The sequence below is a fragment of the Manis pentadactyla genome, chromosome 12, assembly GCF_030020395.1.
Source record: "Manis pentadactyla isolate mManPen7 chromosome 12, mManPen7.hap1, whole genome shotgun sequence".
In the NCBI taxonomy this organism is placed as follows: domain Eukaryota; kingdom Metazoa; phylum Chordata; class Mammalia; order Pholidota; family Manidae; genus Manis; species Manis pentadactyla.
Window position 1 is genome coordinate 49,957,238 of NC_080030.1, and position 22,748 is coordinate 49,979,985.

Consider the following 22,748-nt stretch of genomic DNA (forward strand, 5'->3'; position numbering starts at 1 on the left):
TAATTCCACATAGTAACATTTTCAAAAGTACTCTCTTTTTCTTACTCTAAATTATCTAAGGTATAGTATCTATTATTTTTTACTGGTTTTCCTTGAATTCAATTCCAGAATAGGCATTCATTAGGCATAATACCTTTCATACCCAGCATCTTTTATGTAAGAGTTAATTAAAAAACACAAGAATATTAATACTATACTGAGAAAAAGAAAAATCAAGGTTTTAAAAGACTTTCCTCTTACATATTCAGATAATGACATCCTCTTGTAGGGCCCTAAGCCATTTCTGAGCAGATATTGTTAGATGTTATGACATTAACACCTGATTATGACACCAAGTTATGTTTTAACAAATCAAAAAAGTATACAGTGAAAATATTCTCCTTTATATTTTAAAGGATTTATTATTAATAGCACACATTTCCGACTATCCAGAAGCTCTATAAAAAGGGATGAAAATAATGAATAGAATTTACTTCATCCAGTGAAGTAATTAAGCTTCATTTAAACCAGCGTTTGGGAAACAAAACAAAAATTATGCACATTTAATCATCTATTGCTAGTGTTGTTATAAAGGGCCTAAAACAACCATTTAAGAATAAAAGAGAGCATGGTAATAAGCAAAATGTACTATTTCCTACTTTCAAGGGAAAAATGTTGAAAATTTTAGAGAAGTCACTGACACTGAAAGAATGCCTAAAAAACAAAATCAATCATTTATTAGGCATTTCAATGTAGCTAAAATGACACATGAAATACGATTTATAAGTAAAAGTTATGTTTAAGAACAAGGATATCTTCATGGTGTATTTAAGAATATATGCATAACCATATACAAGAGATAAAATATCTCCTAATTCAAATCTTTGAAGTTAAGGATAAATGTAACATGTATTATTACATTTACTGCAAATATTAGCATGTAAAAGGCAGCTTAAATGTAATCAGAATGGATGTAGCTCTGCTTCAGTTTCCTTTGTAGTGTAATTACTAAATGTGAAGAAAGATTCCATCTTTGGCTTTAGTCCTTAAGCTCCCCCATTCTTCCTGGGTGATCTAACATTTTACTTTGGCTTCACCTCTTGCTTTCAGGCTGTCAACGCCAAAGTTGTATTTTTAGCCCAGACATTCTACCAAAAACTATCTCATTGCCAGTTGGAGTTCTTCAAGCAGTAATCACATTAGCATCTTAGTGTCTTCTCTTAATTTTTCCCACCAAATCTGCTCACCTTGTGTTAGCCATTTCTTTGAATGGCTGGAAACTAAGGGATCCTCTTCCATTTCCCTCTTCTCCCACATTCAACTGTCTCTACTAAGTTCTAATGATTACACTTCCTTAACTCTACTTTCTTCTCTTTATCTTCTTGGCCAGTATCTACTCAGGCTTTTGTTGTTTATTATTTGGGTTACTAACAGCCCCTGAATTCATTTTGCAACCAGAATTTCTCTAACTCACTCTCAGAGTTTCTTTTTTTCTCCTTCTTCTAGTTCTTATAGTCTGGCTAGTTCTCAATCTTCCTCCCTGCTTTAGAAGAGGCTGTTGTGTTTTTTTCCTAGTTGTGGCATACTTCCCTTTTTCTCTGCTTAATTTAGTTCACTTTATCTTTTAAGACTCAGTTTAGGCACTACTTCTTACCACCATGTATATATTATAACTGCTTATTAGCCTATTGTTCCCCATGAAGATGTAAATTGCATAAGGGATCGTGTCTTATCCAACCCCAGGATCCTGGCTAATGTTGGCAAAATGATATTAAAAAGAAAAAAATGTTCCTTTAAAATAGAATGAAAAAAAAATTGAAAAATGCAATGACAAGGGTATATCCTGGCAAGTGGGAGGCCATTACAAATTTAGGGCACTACATCATACCTGAAGCACAGAAGTGTTTCTAATAATGTTGGTACTATGTTCTCAAGAGAAGGTTAAATTATCATGTTAATTGCACAACTGAAACATTTTCTTGTAAGGATCAATGGGGAAGACAAATATGTATTAAGGCTTTTTATCTAATGTCAAACTGGTTGAGGAAAAAACTGCATCTGCTTAAATGTAGACAGCACAGACTTTAGAATCAGAAAGATCTGGGTTCAAATCCTGAGTTCTATTAACTAGTTATTAGAGCTTAGATAGGGTAGTCCAGCTACCTTCAAAAGCTATAGGGACTGAATTAGATAGTATGTAAAATGTTTAGCACAGTGTCTAATACTTAGCAAGTGATCTATAAATTATAAATACTACTACATATTATGAAGATACTTTATTAAATACCATATATATATATATATATGTTTATTTATTTATTTTTATTTAAGTTTACTAGGCTCTCCCCTACCCCAAGTCCCCCCACAAACCCGTTACAGTCACTGTCCATCAGCATAGTAAGATGTTGTGGAATCACTACTTGTCTTCTCTGTGTTGCAAAGCCCTCCCCTTTCCCCCATCCCCCACATTATACATGCTAATCATAATACCCCCTTTCTTATTCCCTGCCTTTATCCCCCCTACCCTCCCATTCTCCCCAGTCTCTTTCCCTTTGGTAACTGTTAGTCCATTCTTGGGTTCTGTGATTCTGCTGCTGTTTTGTTCCTTCAGTTTTTCTTTTGTTCTTATACTTCATAGATGAGTGAAATCATTTGGTATTTGTTTTTCTCCGCTTGGCTTATTTCACTGAGCATAATACCCTCTAGCACCATCCATGTTGTTGCAAATGGTAGTATTTGTTTTCTTCTTATGGCTGAATAATATTCCATTGTGTATATGTACCACATCTTCTTTATCCATTCATCTACTGATGGACACTTAGGTTGCTTCCATTTCTTGGCTATTGTAAATAGTGCTGTGATAAACACAGGGGTGCATCTGTCTTTTTCAAACTGGAGTGCTGCATCCTTAGAGTAAATTCCTAGAAGTGGAATTCCTGGGTCAAATGGTAAGTCTATTTTGGGCATTTTGAGGAACCTCCATATTGCTTTCCACAATGGTTTAACTAATTTACATTCCCACCAGCAGTGTATGAAGGTTCCCCTTTCTCTGCAACCTCGCCAACATTTGTTGTTGTTTGTCTTTTCGATGGTGGCCATCCTTACTGGTATGAGGTGATATCTCATTGTGGTTTTAATTTGCATTTCTCTGATTATCAGCAATGTGGAGCATCTTTTCATGTGTCTGTTGACCATCTGCATTTCTTCTTTGGAGAACTGTCTGTTCAGCTCCTCTGCCCATTTTTTAATTGGATTATTTGCTTTTTGTTTGTTGAGGAGCATGAGCTCTTTATATATTTTGGATGTCAAGCCTTTATCGGATCTGTCATTTACGAAAATATTCTCCCATACTGTAGGGTACCTTTTTGTTCTATTGATGGTGTCCTTACTGTACAGAAGCTTTTCAGCTTGATATAGTACCACTTGTTCATTTTTGCTTTTGTTTTCCTTGCCCGGGGAGATATATTCATGAAGAAGTTGCTAATGTTCACATAGAAGAGATTTTTGCCTATGTTTTTTTCTAAGAGTTTTATAGTTTCATGACTTACATTCAGGTCTTTGATCCATTTTGAATTTACTCTTGCGTATGGGGTTAGACAGTGATCCAGTTTAATTCTCTTAAATGTAGCTGTCCAGTTCTGCCAGCACCATCTGTTGAGGAGACTGTCATTTCCCCATTGTATGTCCATGGCTCCTTTATCAAATATTAATTGACCATATATGTTTGGGTTAATGTCTGGAGTCTCTAATCTGTTCCACTGGTCTGTGGCTCTGTTCTCGTGCCAGTACCAAATTGTCTTGATTACTATGGCTTTGTAGTAGAGCTTGAAGTTGGGGAGTGAGATCCCCCCTACTTTATTTTTCTTTCTCAGGATTGCTTTGGCTATTCGGGGTCTTTGGTGTTTCCATATGAAGTTTTGAACTATTTGTTCCAGTTCATTGAAGAATGTTGTTGGTAATTTGATAGGGGTTGCATCAAATCTGTATATTGCTTTGGGCAGGATGGCCATTTTGACGATATTAATTCTTCCTAGCCAAGAGCATGGGATGAGTTTCCATTTGTTAGTGTCCTCTTTAATTTCTCTTAAGAGTGACTTGTAGTTTTCAGGGTATAGGTCTTTCACTTCTTTGGTTAGGTTTATTCCTAGGTATTTTATTCTTTTGGATGCAATTGTGAATGGAATTGTTTTCCTGGTTTCTCTTTCTATTGGTTCATTGTTAGTGTATAGGAAAGTCACAGATTTCTGTGTGTTAATTTTGTATCCTGCAACTTTGCTGTATTCCGATATCAGTTCTAGTAGTTGTGGAGTGGAGTCTTCAGGGTTTTTTATGTATAATATCATGTCATCTGCAAATAGTGACAGTTTAACTTCTTCTTTACCAAACTGGATTCCTTGTATTTCTTTGTTTTGTCTGATTGCCATGGCTAGGACCTTCAGTACTATGTTAAATAACAGTGGGGAGAGTTGGCATCCCTGTCTTGTTCCCGATCTCAGAGGAAAAGCTTTCAGCTTCTCGCCGTTAAGTATGATGTTGGCTGTGGGTTTATCGTATATGGTCTTTATTGTTGAGGTACTTGCCCTCTATACCCATTTTCCTGAGAGTTTTTATCGTGAATGGATGTTGAATTTTGTCGAATGCTTTTTCAGCATGTGATTTTCAGCATGCTTTTTCACAATGATCATGTGGTTTTTGTCTTTCTTTTTGTTGATGTGGTGGATGATGTTGATGGACTTTCGAATGTTCTACCATCCTTGCATCCCTGGGATGAATCCCACTTGGTTGTGGTGTATGATCCTTTTGATATATTTTTGAATTCGGTTTGCTAATATTTTGTTGAGTATTTTTGCATCTATGTTCATCAGGGATATTGGTCCCTAATTTTCTTTTTTGGTGGGGTCTTTGCCTGGTTTTGGTATTAGGGTGATGTTGGCTTCATAGAATGAGTTTGGGAGTATTCCCTCCTCTTCTATTTTTTGGAGAACTTTAAGGAGAATGGGTATTATGTCTTCTCTGTATGTCTGATAAAATTCCGAGGTAAATCCATCTGGCCCGGGTTTTTTTTTCTTGGGTAGTTTTTTGATTACCGCTTCAATTTATTTGCTGGTAATTGGTTTATTTAGATTTTGTGTTTCTTCCTTGGTCAGTCTTGGAAGGTTATATTTTTCTAGGAAGTTGTCCATTTCTTCTAGGTTTTCCAGCTTCTTAGCATATAGGGTTTCATAGTAGTCTCTAATAATTCTTTGTATTTCTGTTGGGTCCGTTGTGATGTTTCCTTTCTCATTTCTGATTCTGTTGATGTGTGTTGATTCTCTTTTTCTCTTAGTAAGTCTGGCTAGAGGCTTATCTATTTTGTTTATTTTCTCAAAGAACCAGCTCTTGGTTTCATTGATTTTTTCTATTGTTTCATTCTTCTCAATTTTGTTTATTTCTTCTCTGATCTTTATTATGTCACTCCTTCTACTGACTTTAGGCCTTATTTGTTCTTCTTTTTCCAATTTTGATAACTGTGACGTTAGACTATTCATTTGGGTTTGTTCTTCCTTCTTTAAATATGCCTGGATTGCTATATACTTTCCTCTTAAGACTGCTTTCGTTGCGTCCCACAGAAGTTGGGGCTTTGTGTTGTTGTTGTCATTTATTTCCATATATTGCTGGATCTCCATTTTAATTTGGTCATTGATCCATTGACTATTTAGAAGTGTGTTGTTAAGCCTCCATGTGTTTGTGAGCCTTTTTGCTTTCTTGGTACAATTTATTTCTAGTTTTATACCTTTGTGGTCTGAAAAGTTGGTTGGTAGGATTTCAATCTTTTTGAATTTACTGAGGCTCTTTTTGTGGCCTAGTATGTGGTCTATTCTGGAGAATGTTCCATGTGCACTTGAGAAGAATGTGTATCCTGTTGCTTTTGGATGTAGAGTTCTGTAGATGTCTATTAGGTCCATCTCTTCTAGTGTGTTGTTCAGTGCCTCTGTGTCTTTACTTATTTTCTGTCTGGTGAATCTGTCCTTTGGAGTGAATGGTGTGTTGAAGTCTCCTAAAATGAATGCATTGCAGTCTATTTCCTTCTTTAGTTCTGTTAGTATTTGTTTCACATATCCTGGTGCTCCTGTGCTGGGTGCATGTATATTTATAATGGTTATATCCTCTTGTTGGACTGAGCCCTTTATCATTATGTAATGTCCTTCTTTATCTCTTGTTACTTTCTTTGTTTTGAAGTCTTTTGTCTGATACTAGTACTACAACACCTGCTTTTTTCTCCCTATTGTTTGCATGAAATATCTTTTTCCATCCCTTGACTTTTAATCTGTGCATGTCTTTGGGTTTGAGGTGAGTCTCTTGTAAGCAGCATATAGATGGGTCTTGTTTTTTTATCCATTCAGTGACTCTATGTCTTTTGATTGGTGCATTCAGTCCATTTACATTTAGGGTGATTATCGATAGGTATGTACTTATTGCCATTTCAGGCTTTAGATTCGTGGTTACCAAAGGTTCCAGGTTACTTTCCTTACTATCTAAGAGTCTAACTTAACTCACTTAGTATGCTGTTACAAACACAATCTAAAGGTTCTTTTCTATTTATCCTCCTTTTTCTTCCTCCTTCATTCTTTATATATTAGGTATCAGATTCTATACTTTTTCTCTATCCCTTGATTGGCTTTGGGGATAGTCAATATAATTTTGCATTTGCCTCGCAATCAGCTGCTCCACCCTCCCTACCATGATTTTACTACCTCTGGTGACAGCTATCCAACCCTCGGAACACTTCCATCTATAGCAGTCCCTCCAAAATAGACTGCAGAGATGGTTTGTGGGAGGTAAACTCTCTTAGCTTTTGCTTACCTGGAAACTGTTTAATCCCTCCTTCAAATTTAAATGATAATCTCACCGTATAAAGTAATCTTGGTTCCAGGTCCTTCTGCTTCATGGCATTAAGTACATCATGCCACTCCCTTCTGGCCTGTAAGGTTTCTGCTGAGAAGTCTGTCGTTAGTCTGATGGGCTTTCCTTTGTATGTGATCTTATTTCTGCCTCTGGCTGCTTTTAACAGTCTGTCCTTATTTTTGATCTTTTCCATTTTAATTACTATGTGTCTTGGTGTCTTGTTGTTGTCTTCCTTGGGTCCCTTGTGTAGGGGGATCTGTGGATCTCCATGGCCTGAGAGACTATATCCTTCCCCAGATTGGGGAAGTTTTCAGCAACTACCTCCTCAAAGACACTTTCTATCCCTTTTTCTCTCTCTTCTTCTTCTTCTGGTATCCCTATAATGCGAATATTGTTCTGCTTGGATTGGTCACACAGTTCTCTCAATATTCTTTCATTTTTAGAGATCCTTTTTTCTCTCTGTGCCTCAGCTTCTTTGTATTCCTCTTCTCTATTTTCTATTTCATTTATTGTCTCCTCCACCATATCCAACCTGCTTTTAATACCCTCCATGGTGCTCTTCAACGATTGGATCTCTGACCTGAATTCATTCCTGAGTTCTTGGATGTCTTTCCTTACCTCCATTAGGATGTTGATTATTTTTATTTTGAACTCCCTTCCAGGAAGGGTCACGAGTTCCATATCATTTAAATTTTTCTCAGGAGTTGTATTAACAATTTTACTCTGGACAAGGTTCCTTTGGCGTTTCATGTTTGTATATGGCGCCCTCTAGTGTCCAGAAACTCTATTCTGGAGCTGCTGAGCCCCTGAAGCAATGTCCCGGGTCGCAGGGGAGCGGTACTGGTGCCTGGGGAGAGGAAAGAGCTGTTCCCTGCCTCCTGGCTGCTGTGCCTGTCTCCACTGCCTGAGCCAGTGGGCCGGTTACACAGGTATAAGCTTTTGTCCCAGAGCAGCCAGATATGGATTCCTGCTTTCCACAAGCAGCGGGAATCCCAGTCTCCCCAGGAACTCTGCCTGTATTAACTTTCCAACCTGGCAGTCATGTGAGTCTCATGAAAGCACCATGAAATGTAGGTTTGTGCTCCCAGCACAGATCTCTGGAGCTAGGTATTCAGCAGTCCCAAGCCTTCCACTTCCTCCCTGCTCCGTTTCTCTTCCTCCCGTAGGTGAGCTGGGGTGGGGGAGGGGCTTGGGTCCCGTGGAGCCACAGCTACAGTACGTTCCCCCATTCGCTGAGGTCTGCTCTTTTCTCCAGGTGTGTGCAGTCTGATGCGTCCTCTTTCTGTTGGTCTCTCAGGATTAGTTGCGCCAATTAAATTTTCTAATTGTATCCAGTTTTAGGAGGAAGCCTCTGTCTCTCCTCTCATGCCGCCATCTTTAATCCAATTCCAAATACTATATATTTTATAAGACTTTATGTATGTACATGCATAAAATAGCTCTGCAGAAATTCAGATAAAGGAGAGAACCACAGGTAGGAAGGATTCAGACAGGTAAAGAAAGATTAGCATTTTAGAAGGGAGGAATGATTTTAACTAAAGAAAGAGACAAAGGTACTTAATACGTCCTGATGTCTATGGTTGTAGGTGCTATATGGAATGAACTGTGCCCCTTGCCCCCAAATTCATATGACAAGTCCGAATCTCCAACCTGACTGTATTCAGTAATAGGGTCTTTAGAAAATAACTGAGGTGAAACGAGGTCTTGAGGGTGGAGCCCTAATCTAATAGGACTGTGGCCTTATAAGAAGAGGAAAAGATCTCTCTGCTTCTCCACTATGTGAGAACAGAGAGAAAATCACTGACTCAAAACCAAGAAGCAGGCTCTTACCAGCAACTGAACCCCACCAGGCCAGACCTTAACACTGGACTTTCCAGCATCCAGAACTGTGAGGAAATAAATGCCTGTTGTTTAAGCCACCCAGTCTACGGTAGTTTGTTAGGGCAGCCTGAGCCAGTTAAGACAAGAGGAGTAGAAACTAAAACTGGTAAAGTCAGTCAGTGCCACATCTTGGTAAGTCTTAGTTGGTAGGCTAAGGACCTTTGATCTTTTCTTGTGAACACTTACAAACCAGAGGAATGACATAAAACATTCTATAATACTACATGAAAAACTGAATTTTTAAAAAATTACCCCCCCAAAAATTCCATCATCATGATGAGTAACTAAAAAACTTATACATGTTTTAGCATAGTTAATTTTAAACACTTAATAACAACCTTATATTGCATTATTCATAGAAGACTTAGAGTAAGAAGGCCAAGACTCAAGTTCTAGTTCTCCTCATTTGTGGTTCTACAACATTAGGCAGGCCAAAACTCATGCAGAATCTCAATTTACTCCTTTGTTACACAGAAATACGATTAACTATCTGTTGGGAACTTTTGAGGGTATGAGATATATAAAAATAATCTTCAAGCTTAAAAGCACTGAGAATGTAAAGCATTTATTATATAAAATGATTTTAAGAAGGATTCTATGTGAAAAAGATTAAAGATTATACAAAGACATATAAAATGCGCTTCAGGAAGAGACAGCAAAATGTTAACTTGAAATGCTATATGAAATCTTGAATCTCTAGAGGATGATCTGCAAAATAATTTACACAGAGTATTCATATGTAAAACTAGTGTGCCTTTTCCACTGAATGGCATTATAATACTGCAAACAGTCCTCTAAATAAACAAACCAACCAACCAGTCTCAAAATTACCTGTATTCCCCACTTAATTTCCTCTACTTCTTTGGTCTTTTAAAGGTAGGTTTGCTGAGGTATAATTTACATACTGTAAAATTTATATTTCCGTACACAGTTTTGACAAATTTATACAGTATGTCACCATCATCACAAATGGAATACTCCTGTCATCCCCAAACCTTTTCCCATGTTCCTTTGTAATAAATCTGTTCCCCTCACCTCAGACACTTACTCACCTGATTTGTCCCTACAGCACTGCCTTTTACAGAATGTTATATAGTATACAGTTACACAGTATACAGCCTTTTGTGTTTGGTTTCTTTCACTTAGCATAATGCTTTTAAAATCAGTCTATACTGTTGCATGTATCAACAGTTCATTCCATTTAACTGTTGAGTAGTATTCCACTACAAGCACGTTGCACAATTTACTGATCCATTTACAAATTGATGGCATCTGGATTATTTCCAGATATTGTCAATTAAAAATAAAGCTGCTGACTACAATGGAGTATGGGGGGGCACAATAATATGGGTGAATGTAGTAACATTGTTTTTCATGTGTAACCTTCATAAGAGTGTATATCAATAATACCTTAATAAAAAAAATAACAGCTGCTATAAACATTTATCTATAGATCTTTGCATGGATATACGTTTGTATTTCTCTTGGGCAGTAAATAAATACCTTGGAGTAGGACTCCTAGATCTTACGCCAGGTACATTTTTAATTTCATACAAAACTACCAAACTGTTTTCCTTTTCTTTTCCCACAAGAAATGTATAAGGAGTTTCAGCTACTTGGGCATTCTTGTCAGCACTGAGTACTATCATCTTGTTAACTTTAAGCCCTCAATTCTAGTAGATGTCTAGAGTATCTTTCTGGCTGCAGTCTTAATTTACTTTTTCTCTAGTGACTAAAGAGTTCAGCTTCTTTTCATGTGCTTATTTGCTACCTACTCAATCTTAAATGGCATATGGAAATACTTAATATAGCTATCATATTTTGTCAGTGGATACTTGAACAACATTGTGCATGTAAATACACCACCATGCAGAACCACAATACAATTCTCATCTGAAAAACTGTGAGGACAACACACATAGCAAAAATCATTAAGAGAGCCTAAAAAGACTAATATACCATTCATCTGATCAGGGCACATTCATTCAGTGGCCACTAACTGAGAAAATCTTTTAAAAATCTAACAGGATTAATTTCCATAGGAGAACACAGCCAAACAGCTATCTCCAGTACCAGGGCCAGTTGGTTTCACAAAAAAATTCTAGGAAGAATAAATGAAAATTCCAAGGCCATTTAAAACTCCAAAGCATAGAAAAATGCTAAAGACTTTCAGGTTATATTATTGAAGTATAACATTGATACCAAAAGTAAAACTGTAGATCAATTTTATTTACAAATGTCAATGCAAAAATCCTAAATGATATACAACAGTAGCAAAATGAATGCATCAGTATAATAATTAAAAAGCAAAAACTAAAAAACAAGCATCATGGCCAAGTGGAGTTTATTATACAAAGTAAAGTTGGTTCAATATTTGGCAGTCTTTTAATAGAATTCACTATAACAACAGATCTAAAAAGTTGGATTGTCCTAGAGTTGGGCAACACTGGATTGGCTGCCTGCTTTTGTGAATAAATTTTTTGGAAGATAGACATGTTCACTTGATTATATATTGTCTGTGGTTACTTTTGCAACACAAGAGCTGAGCTGAGCAGCTTCAACAAAGACAGCATTACCTATAAGCCTAAAATAGTTATATTTCTATTTGTTTTGTCTGGCCCTTTAAGAAAAAAGTTACGAACATGTGTATTTAGTGCTCATCTTCACAGATGCCTGTAAGTTGTATAACAAAATGCCAAGGATCATTTCAAATTTTTTTAAATAATGAGAACAGGGGTTGTTTTCATTGCAATAGTCAACTTCCTATATGTCTAACCAGTAAAAGCAAGTGAATTTTTTCCCCTCCTTTTTCATCACACATTAACTGAAAGGCCAAGAGAAATAACAGATTCTTATTTTTTCATGATTTAATTTTATAAAACCACTTATTACATGGTGAAAATTTTCTGTATATATTAAACAACAACAACAAAAAACAGGTGCAAAATGGAGTGTGTATTCCCAACTGTGTGGAGAAGAAAGGGGAAATACATTCCTATTTACTTGTGAATTCACAAAAAAGAATCTCTGTAAAGATACACAAAGAACTAAAAACAGTATTTACTTATCTGGGTTTTGGTAGGATATGGGAAAATGACGGATGTGGTGGAAATGAGAAATTCACTTCATATTTTTTATACACATACATTTTAAACCATGAGAATGTATTACCTACCCCTGCCAAAAAAAGTCCAAAAAACATCCCTTAAGTAGATATATAAGAAATACTACAATGTTCTTCTTGGTTTGGAAATATTTTATAAATTATAAATAGATTGCCATTTCCATGTAGCAATGAAATCTGATTAGAGGTAGGCAATAGCCAAGCCATTTTATTGACAAAGGCAGACATTACAGCATTTTGGCCTTAATCTCTCACTGTCCCTAAATTTAAGATTTTACCTTAATTTTCATGGATTTTTGACCTGATGGGGGAAACACAATTGTATGGTTCCTTCCAAAAACTTTGAATAATAATATACTGAACAATGATGACTTTACTAAAATCATTTTACTTAAATACATACCATTGTCTTCTTCAATTCCAACAGGCCCTGATTGAGGAGTTTCTCCATTCTTTAAACAATTATGGATATATGTTGCCTTCCATCTTGCATATTTTCTGTGTTTCACATTCTAAAAGAAATATCATTACATTATATTAGAATGTAGTAAAGAAGTCAAATAAAAATATACACTTGTGATGACTTATATCATATTAGGAGATAAAACTCATTTTAGCATTGTATATCTCTGAAAAGAGTCTGGCAACTTCCCCATCCTCCCACTGGATTGTACTAACTGCCGGGGGTGAGACAGATTTCATAACAAGCTATCTTCCTCAAAACACATGCCTAGTTATGGTTTTTGTACTTCAGAAAAGGTCTGCAATGAAAATATGGGAGTGCCCTCTGGCAAAACTTAACTCTTTCTTATGCATCAGGGAGAACTAGGCTAAATGGAATTCTAGAATTAAATATAAAATATAATAGATTGAATTATTCTCACTGAAGGGGGGAAATGATCTGTACAAATTTATGAAAACAAAAGGAAAAAAACTAAGAGGATGCAGTACTTGAAGCAAACAAACAGCTAGGCTAACTTGACCTTTTAACCTGTAAAATGCTGCTTATGAGCTCTTAATCTCAGTTACCTCAATTCCCAAAAGCAGAAAATACTACTTTACGGAGTTGTTGTAAGAACTGAAAATATCAATGAAGAACCTGCTACCTGCCTTATCTTCTCCCTGTCTTAGCATTTATGCCGCATGCTATAAAAGAAGTCAAAATCTGCTTTAAAAAATAAAAGAATGAAATCTGCTGGAATTTTGGATGGGCTAGTGATTTTTAGTTTGTATTTCAATTGATCTTCATGGACCAGTGGTATTGGTATCAACAGGGAGCTTGTTAGAAATGCAGAATCTTCAAGTCCATCACAGACCTACTGAATCAGAACCTGCACTGTACAAATTCCCCAGGTGATTTGTATTCACATTAGAATTTGAGAGAACACAAGGTTTTACTATGTTGAAAACAACTGTAATTTGCTTTTTGCAAAGATCCACTAAATACAAATACATATAGTTCAGATACTTAATTTTTAGTGAATTTCTCTAGATACTACTACAGATTAAGAAGTATATAGAAACCTAAAAAAAGTAACCCCCCAAAATCTGAATTTATATATTTAATTTCTTTTATTATCCTTTTATGTATTCCATTAAAAAAATTCTATACATTGATTCCCATTTTCTTCGAGATACGATTATAATTTGTTTCACTACACAAAGAAGCTTTTCAAAAGCACCTACATTTAAAGTCCTCACTTTTTCACCATTCAATTCACTCTAAGGAGGAAAAAGTTTCTCTTTCTTTTCTGTTTAGTTCTTATTTTCACCACACAGAAGATCAAATAATTTGAATATAACCACGCCTTTTAATGTAAGGGAGCCCATATATGCCGCCTCCACCTCACTCAAGCCGTCAGTTCACTTGAGGAACTGTTCCTGCTAATGTCACCAACAGCCTACTCTACACTGGCAAATCCACCTTATCAGGCATCATCTGACCAAACCTCTCAGCAACATATTAAACACTGAACCATTCCAATATTTGTGAAACATTTACTATTCCTCATTTTTATGACACTTTGTTCCTGTTTCCTCTTACTAATAGTCCAGCTGACCACCAAAAAACGTTACAGACCCTGTCCTAGCAGTGACTGTAAACTGGTGGGCTCAATCAATGCTGATGCATACATAATTTTAAATATGAATTATATGTTCCATGTAATTAAATAGTAGGACAGCCACAGAAAATACAAATTCCTAACTTCTTTTTAAAAATGAAAAATCTGGAAACACTAAACCAACATTTATTTGGTAATTATTATCTTAATGAAGAACAGGCAGTCTCCTTCAGATGACACATATCCATTTGCATTCATTCTGTCCCCTGCTGCTCTCCCATCCTCCCTCTCCTGTTCACACACACTATTAGTTGCCATTTATAATCTCACAGTGGGCTGTCTTCATTCATTGTACTACCTTCCAGACTCCTACAAGCATCAGCATTCCTGTCATGCAGCCTATGTTTTTATCCCTCCATATTCTTCTCAGTGGCTTTACATATTATCTTTATTTTTATTATTCTTATATATCTAGCCAGAATTTGCTTTTGACAAACATTCAACCAACAATGAGAAATCTTCGCAAGGATGTCTCAATTCAACTCAAATTAATTTGTCTCAAACTGTTCTCAATTCCTCTTCCTATGAAACCTCAATCTGCCATGCCAGAAATGTGTGGAAGTCATTTTGTGTGGAAGTCATTTTTAGCATCTTTAGTTTATCCTTTGTCTCCAAATTTTCCAGGAATCCAGATAATATAGTAGTAATATATCTTGAATTGGTCATTTCCCTATTTTCTTTGCAGTGGTCCCCTAATCTGTGCCTTACATTCTTGCCTTACCTCCACACCTTCCTCATCCTGTACTCAGAGTAGAACAATCTCTCTAAAATGTAAATCTACTCACGTCAATCTTTTTAACAGCTTCCCAACACATTTAAAATACAAAACAAATTCAATCTAGCTACAGAGATTTTATTCTACCTGGTTCTTGACTGCCCAACTTCCTCCCATGTCTGTATTCCATGAACTACCGACTAGCTGTGTCAGATCTTCTGTTCCTAAACATGCCAAGGCTCAGATGTGTGCCTTCTGTCCTTTCCCCTTTTTCTCACATAGCTAACTCACTCCTACTCAACACACTCTTCGTAGATCAGATCAAATGTCAGTTCCTCTGAAATCTTTTCCTGACTTCCCAGTGTAAGGTAGGAATTACCAGTTATCCTCTCAAATCTTTCTCTTAATAATATTTACCATAATTTTTAATTACACATTTATACACATGTTTATAAAGTACCCCTCACCCAAGAAACACACATACTCTAGAATATAAGCTCATTAAAGGCAAGGTTCATGTCTGTCTGTTGTTTATGATACACCAAGCACTTGGCTTTGTGACCAGTACCTAGGAGTTGCTCAATAAATATATACACCTTTGATGTACGATAACTAGTTGATTCTGATGGAAGTCGTTCTGTTCAATATACAGATTTCTTATTTCTGTGAAAGTATAATTACTTCTGCCTTTATAAAGTTCAAATAAGTTTATTATGTAATTAGAATGGTTTGAAATTTCTAATGTTTGACTACTTTTGGCCTATAGAAACAGCAGTAGCATGAGATTCACTTTTACTTCTCCCCCTCCAGTCTTTGAGACCAAAGAACATGTGCTCAAACACTGGGTTTTCCATAGTAGTTTGAGTTTTTAAAAATCCTCGACAATTGTGATTGAAGGTCTAAAAATGTTACATCATAATCAGACTTGAGAGTCTCTAGGTTTGTATGTCTATGTGAATTCAGTATCTGCAAACTGATACTATTTTTAAATGTTCATTATTAACACATACTCCAGCAATATAAGCTAATGAAGATAAACTAAAATTTCCAGTGATTTAAAGTTTCCCTCTTTTTGGGGAAAACAAGATACATTTAACCTCAACATTTTTAGGCTCAATAAATATTTGCTATTACAACGTCTATTATTTTTGCCCATAGGGAGCTGATCATCTTGCTATGGATATAGAACTAAAATATTCTTTTGTAAAATAATATTACTATAAAAATGCAGTAGATAGAAAATATTAAACTTGTTTCTTTAGTGAATGCATGGAACAGTTCAAAGAAGAAAGAAAAAGCATTATAAAGGATAACTGGCAAAATAAATGGTACTTTAGTTTAGTTGCAAGATTGGTGTGATGGGAAAGGTGGAAAACAGAATTGAGAAGACCCTGGGTAGAAGGAAAAGTATGAGCAAAGTCAGGCAGAATTAAAGTGTTTCAAGAATGAAAATAAAGAAATGAATTTGCCATAGATGGAAGATACATATTAGGGACTAGTTGGGTAAGATAAATACAAGACAAGATTAAAGTCTTGGAACATCTTTATAGTAGTCCACAGGTTATAAAACACTTTCACAGATGCTTCTCCTACTTAGTCCTCACAATAACCTTGAAATTTAGCTAGATCCCATTTTACTTTACTGAGGCTCTGAGACATCTTTTAGATTGGCTCAATGTAAATAGTTTGAACTGGCATTCAAGGACTGCCACCTTGTGGACACTGCTTCAGTCTTATTTCCCACCATCTCCCCCAATCCATTCTGCCTCACCTGCAGTCTTTTCTCATACTATTCTCCCTACCTTACATGGCTGCCTGTTCTGCCAAAAATCTCCTCTTCTGTTAGGCTCAGTTTGAATGTTTATTGCCGATAAGTCAACAGTTACCACTCACTCAACTCAGGCATTATGCTAAGGGCTGAGGATAACAGGATGAGCAAGGTAGGCATGGGCTTTAGACTCCAATGTGAAAGCCAGGCAATAACTTCTATCACTAAATGCAGCACTTTTATTACCTGAAGTCCATAATTTTCTTCATCTTTCCTCTAGGATTGTATATTCCCATAATTAAAAAGATGAGAAAATGGCACTATGAAAGTAAAATGACTTTACTCAAGGTCACATTATTTAGAAGTGAAGTCAACTACTCAATTCAGGGCTGCCTTGGTAAGCTATATTTGGCATACTGCACTCAGATGGGAATATTTGAAATAAGGGATAATGGCCTTTAAGAAGTCAGCCCCTTAATGCATACTAACACAGGATATACTTTGGTAGATATAAACAGGATCATGTTTGAAAGTATATGAATGAGTTGCTAAGTAGAGTTTAATCTGCCTTCCTTGAGTTCTTTCATTAGTATGTATGTGAAGTTTAAAAAACATTATCCTAACCTGAAATGGGTTTATTTTAGTAAATACATTAAAAAAAAATTCTGCAGAGCAGATAAATCAACACAAGTTTGATTTTTATTTCACACTATTTCCAAGACACCGTGAAAACTGGTGCTTATAATATTTAGCAGAAAAATTTGGCAGTTGTACCTCAAAACTACTTCAATTTTTTGTTTTCTTTTCAAAGGATGCTTAGATACTAAACAGTATTTTAAGAGGAAATTTTCAAGGTGTCAATATTTTTGAAATATTGAACTTTTGGCTGATTATACATCCTTTCTGGGAAACAGGAATTACAAAAACAACTTTTACTTTTGTCCCTGGCCTCTAAGTTCCTGTTTTGCAACTGGGTTGAAGAGAATCACTGACAACTGCGAATTCTGGCCACTAGAGTCAGAGGCGGTAAATAAAAATTTTCTTTTAATGTTTAAATGATTTGCACTTGCTACACTGAATGACTGGTTAGCAGTATCAACCATGGGCCTGAGAAGTTTCTCAAACGTGGTACATATAGAGAGTCATATGAGGACATAATAAAGTAAGTAAGTTCCTGGCCCAAAACTATGTGAAATCTCACATAAATCATTCTCACTAGCGTATCAAAAGCCACCTTGAAAAAGAATGCTTCATATTAGCTCTGCCCAATTTTTCCTCTCAGATTTTCTCTTGAAACCATCCTAATCAAGTCCCCAGCATGTACTGCAAATGCTTTTGTCAAGGGTACAGATTCCTTCATCCTTGCTAAATCCGGAGCTTAGATGTCACCCTACTTAACTCCATCAGCATGAAAAGTTGACCACTTCCCCTTCCTTGCAACTCCTGATTACCAAGATTTTCCAGTTTTCCTTGCCTTGCTGGGTGCTCCTTTTCAGTCCTTTACACCCATTTTTTCTCATCTCCCAGGTGGGGAGTGCCACTGACTTCAGTTCTTCCCATCTTCTCTTTCAACACTTTACCTTGATGATGTCATCCAGTCAAATGGCTGTAAATGCCACTTTATGCTGCCTTCGCCCAGACCTCTTCTGGACTTCAGGATTTACACTGGACTCAACACATCACTTGTATGTCAAATAGTTGAAACATTCAGAGTTCACAACTGATTTCTGACTGTCCCACTAAGTTTGTTTCTTCACATGACACTGAATGACAACTCCATTCCTGAGGCTGTTCAAGCCCAATCCCTTGGAGTAATTTTTTTTTTTTTTTAGATAATTATTTTTTTATTGAAGGGTAGTTGATACACAGTATTACATTACATTAGTCCTTGGAGTAATTTTTGAGTCCTCTCTTTCTCTCACATACTACCAATGAATCTTTTAAACTCTGTCAGCTCTATATGCAAAATTTATCCAGAATCCAACCACCTCCCACCATTTCTTCTATTGCTAATTCTGGTCAGTCCCAGCACTGCCTCTCACTTTACTTAATAATGTACCAATGGGCTGATTTCCACCCTTGCCCATTACAATGCAAGGAACAATACTTTTAAAATCAGTCAAATCCTGTCCATTCTGTTTGAACTCCTCCTTCTCCTCCTCACTTCTTATTACTCTCCTCTTTCACTCCAGATTCAGCTGCACTGTCTTCTTTGTTATTTCTTGAACTTCAACAGGTATAACCTTTATTGTTTCAAAATCGTTGCATCTTCTTTGCACTTGCCTCTTCCTTGACTACCTGTATGATTCATTCTCTATCTTCTCCAAGGCTTTGCTAAAATATTGCTTTCTCAGGAAGTCTATCCCTAACTGACTTATTTAAATTGACCACCTTATCCCAACTTTGAGTTTCTGCAAGGCACTTAGAACATCTAATACTGTACATTGTACTGATTTGTTCATCACTGACTCCACAAGAGGAATGTGATTCCTATGAAGGCAAGGATTCTATCCATCGCTGTATTACTAATGCCTAGAACTGTACTTTGGTAAGATAGTAGAGCTTAACAAGTATTTGGCAAATGAATGATGCATAGTAGATTCTAGAAACCATGATTTTTTTTGTTTTTTTCTTAATCTAGTACCTCAGATGATCAGAAGCTGGCTGTCCTCAAACCATACTAAGAAAAACACTGGAGTAAAAAAAAAATTTTTTTTTTTTTTTTGCTAATGAATAAATGTAAATACTAAAATTGACTTAAGCTTGCAGGGAAGGGTTGGTTGATTGGGATGAGGGTGTTCATGAACCTCCTTAAAAGATATGCAAAATATGCAATACACATATGCATGGGAAATAATCCATAGCTTTCATAACATTTCAAAAGGAGTCAGTGATACAAAATAGATTAATAATCTCCAGAGTGGTAGTAAGATCTTGCAAAACTCATTTATGCCCAGTTCCTTAATTCTTCCAAGCATGTTATATAAACAACAAGAACTCCATATAACTCCCAGGACCACTGGGAAAACAACATATTCAGCACATACAGAAGCATTTATGATTACAAATTACATGGAGATGGAGATCTATTCAACCTTTTTATACTTTTATATTTTTCAAAACAAATTTTAAAAATGTGAATCAAACTGTACCAAAAATCAAACTATAATACACAAATACTTAAATACACTACTCTACTTTTATAATAATATTTGGAATGTATATTCCAATTCAGCAAAATATTTCTAAAGAAGGTATGGACATTAATTGTGGTAAGAAAAGGAACCAGTAACATATTAAAAACAAATATATATATATGAAATAACTTTCCTATATACCTTTCACTTACATCCCCAACTGTTTACCCTTTTCTGTTTTGTCACTGTATTTATATATGTATAGAACATGCAATTTATTTATATAAATGCATTTTTTCTGTACCACCATTTAAGAGTCAAGTGGACATCATTATGCCCCCTTACTGCTTAAGAATTTTCTAGGATTAAAGACAACCTCATAAACAATGGTTATTAAAATCAGGAAATTCAACATTTATACAAATATACTTTCTGATCTACAGTCCCAATAAATTATGCCAATTGTCCCAAAAATGTCACCAGTAGTTATTCCTCCCCTGGGTCTACCTAATTTAAGAAGCTTGCATTATTCAGTTGTCTTATCTTTTCAGTCTTTAATCTGGAACAGCCTTTGTTTGTACTTCTTGGCCCTGACATTAATTAAAAAAACCCAGATTAGTTGTAAACATCTCTCCATTTGGATTTGTCTGATGTTTCCTCATGATTCATTTCAGGATGTGCACTTATGTAGCAGGACTAACACTGAAGGATGCTTGTTTTTCTCACTTCATCTTATTAGGAGGAACATGGTATCGGTTGGTCTCAATATTGGTTGTGTTAGGTTTGATGACTTGGTTAAATGCTATCAGACAGGTTTCTCCAATGTATACTTACTTTATCCCCTTTAAAAATAATAATAAATTTGAGGGGATATTTAGAAACCAATGTAAATATCCTGTTTTTCTTCAAACTTTCTACCCACTAGTTTTAAACCCCATTAATCATTTCAAATGTCACCATTATTTCTATATATTAGACTTATACTGTAAAGAGCCTTCTCTGTTCTTCCATTATTCATTCATTGTATGTTTCACTATGGACCATGGATTCTTATTTTGTTCAGTGAGTTATCACCTATTAATATCACTGTTATTCTGATACTCAAATTATCCCTGACTTGGATATGGAAACCCTTTCAAGTTGGCTGTGGAATCCTTTTGACATGTCCCCTTGATTATGTAAATACTTCTTCACCTTCTGACACAAGAAAAAGGTTCAGTTTCACTTAGTACTTTCCCTGATCCAGCTCTAGATTCAGCTCTTTCTACACATTCCTGGTTCCTTTTAGATGAATGGTTTTTAGAATCCAAAATCAGGCAGTAGTTGCTCATTGCTATGTGCATCATTGTTTCTAGGTCCTTTCAGTACAGAGATACAGGAACTATATTTTATGTGCATGTATATACAAATCTATGTATATATGATGTATATACACAAATACATGCATATGCTATATATATACATATATCTGTTTTGCTCTATTTACTTAATATAATGTATTTAAAACAATTAACTAACATTTAGGGGCATTTCCAAAACACCATAATATAATCTGGTTTTCTCCCATCTCTTACTGTAATTTCCCTCCCAAGAAATGAGAAAGCTGGCTCTCTCATTTACTAATTTGCTCAGCCCTAGAACAGAGTGAGCAGTTTTAGAATTTCCAACTCAATATCATCAGGAAAAATCAAGCCTACAAGCAGTATTTTTTTTTTTCATTTTGAGGTAAATCGATATATCTTGAAAACATAAATCTTAAGAATATAATTTGAGATCTGACAAGTACATATACCTATGCAACATATACTCGTATCAAATATACCATTTCTAGTTCCCCAGAAAGTTCCTTTATATATCCCTTCTCAGATCAATTTCCCCTTGTGTTTCACACACACACACACAGCCCAAATTTTTTTCACTGGAATACATTTCTTTTGTAGTACTTTATATAAAGGGAATCACACAGTTTGTATTTTTTTGAGTTTTTTGCTCACCATAACATCTCTAAGATTCATCCATGTTACAGGGTATATCAGCAGTCTCCTTTCATCTTAGGAAAAGCAAAATTTATTTATTAACTTGTCTGTTGGTGGACATTTGGGTTGTTTCCAGCTTTAGGCTATTATGAATAAAGTTCCTATGAACACTCTTGAACAAGTCTTTTTCAGGACATATGTTTTCATTTCTCTTGGATAAACAAGAGAGGAATTACTCGGTAAAAGGGTAGGTGAATGTTTAACTTTATAAAAGTCTGCCAAATCTGTTCCCAACGTGGTTATAACATTTAACTTTTTCACCAAGCAATGTATGAAAGCTCTTATTTTTCCACATTCTAGCTAATATTGGATGTGGTCAGTCTTTATTCATTTTAGTTACTTTTACTATTTTTAAACAACTTGTTCTACTGATGACTGTGGGGGGGGGAGGTGTTAAAAATCTCCAATTATGATTATTAATTTTTCTCTATTACTGATATTGTTAATGAATTTGTCTATATTCTTAAAAATTTCTATCAACTTATTTCATATAATTTAAAATGTATTATCTGCATAGACATTTATAACTGAATATCTTAATGAACTGAACACTTTATCATTAAAAAATATTCCATATTACATCCAGTAATGTACTTTCTTGTTTACTTTGTCTAATATTAATATGGGCTCTTGGTACTTCATTTACCTAGTATTTGTATTGAATACTTTTTTCCCCATCCTTTCATTATCAAGATGTCTGTTTCTGTATTTAAAGGATATCTCTTATCAAAAGCATAAAGTTAGGGCTTGCTTTTTTATCTGGCCTGAAAAATCTATACTTTTAGATTAAAGCTTTTTACATTTATAGTATGTACTTTTATTTATAGATTTTTATATACTTATTTTGTTTATATACTTACAGTATAGCATTATTTATACATTCACAGTAGTGTCCTTTTATCTTTATAGTATATACTGATGCAGCTATATTGAAGCCTAAAATTTGCTGTTTGTTTTATATTAGTCCCATCTGCTTAAATGGGCATATATCTTTTGAAGAAAAGAAGAAAAAAGAAAATAAGTATTTTTTAAAATGTATTTACCTCCACACCATGTCTAGTTCCTCCCTGTAAATCCAGGTTACCATCTGGTATCATTTT

General features: G+C 35.3%; 1 protein-coding gene across 1 annotated transcript in view; it reads right to left on the reverse strand.

Moving 5' to 3' along the window:
* Positions 1–22,748, reverse strand: part of VTA1 (vesicle trafficking 1) — a 77,474-nt gene that overhangs the window by 25,888 nt on the left and 28,838 nt on the right. Inside the window, exon 5 of the mRNA XM_036879166.2 lies at positions 12,273–12,381. Within this exon, the coding sequence (XP_036735061.1) occupies positions 12,273–12,381 (109 nt within the window). The remainder of the gene's footprint in view (positions 1–12,272; positions 12,382–22,748) is intronic.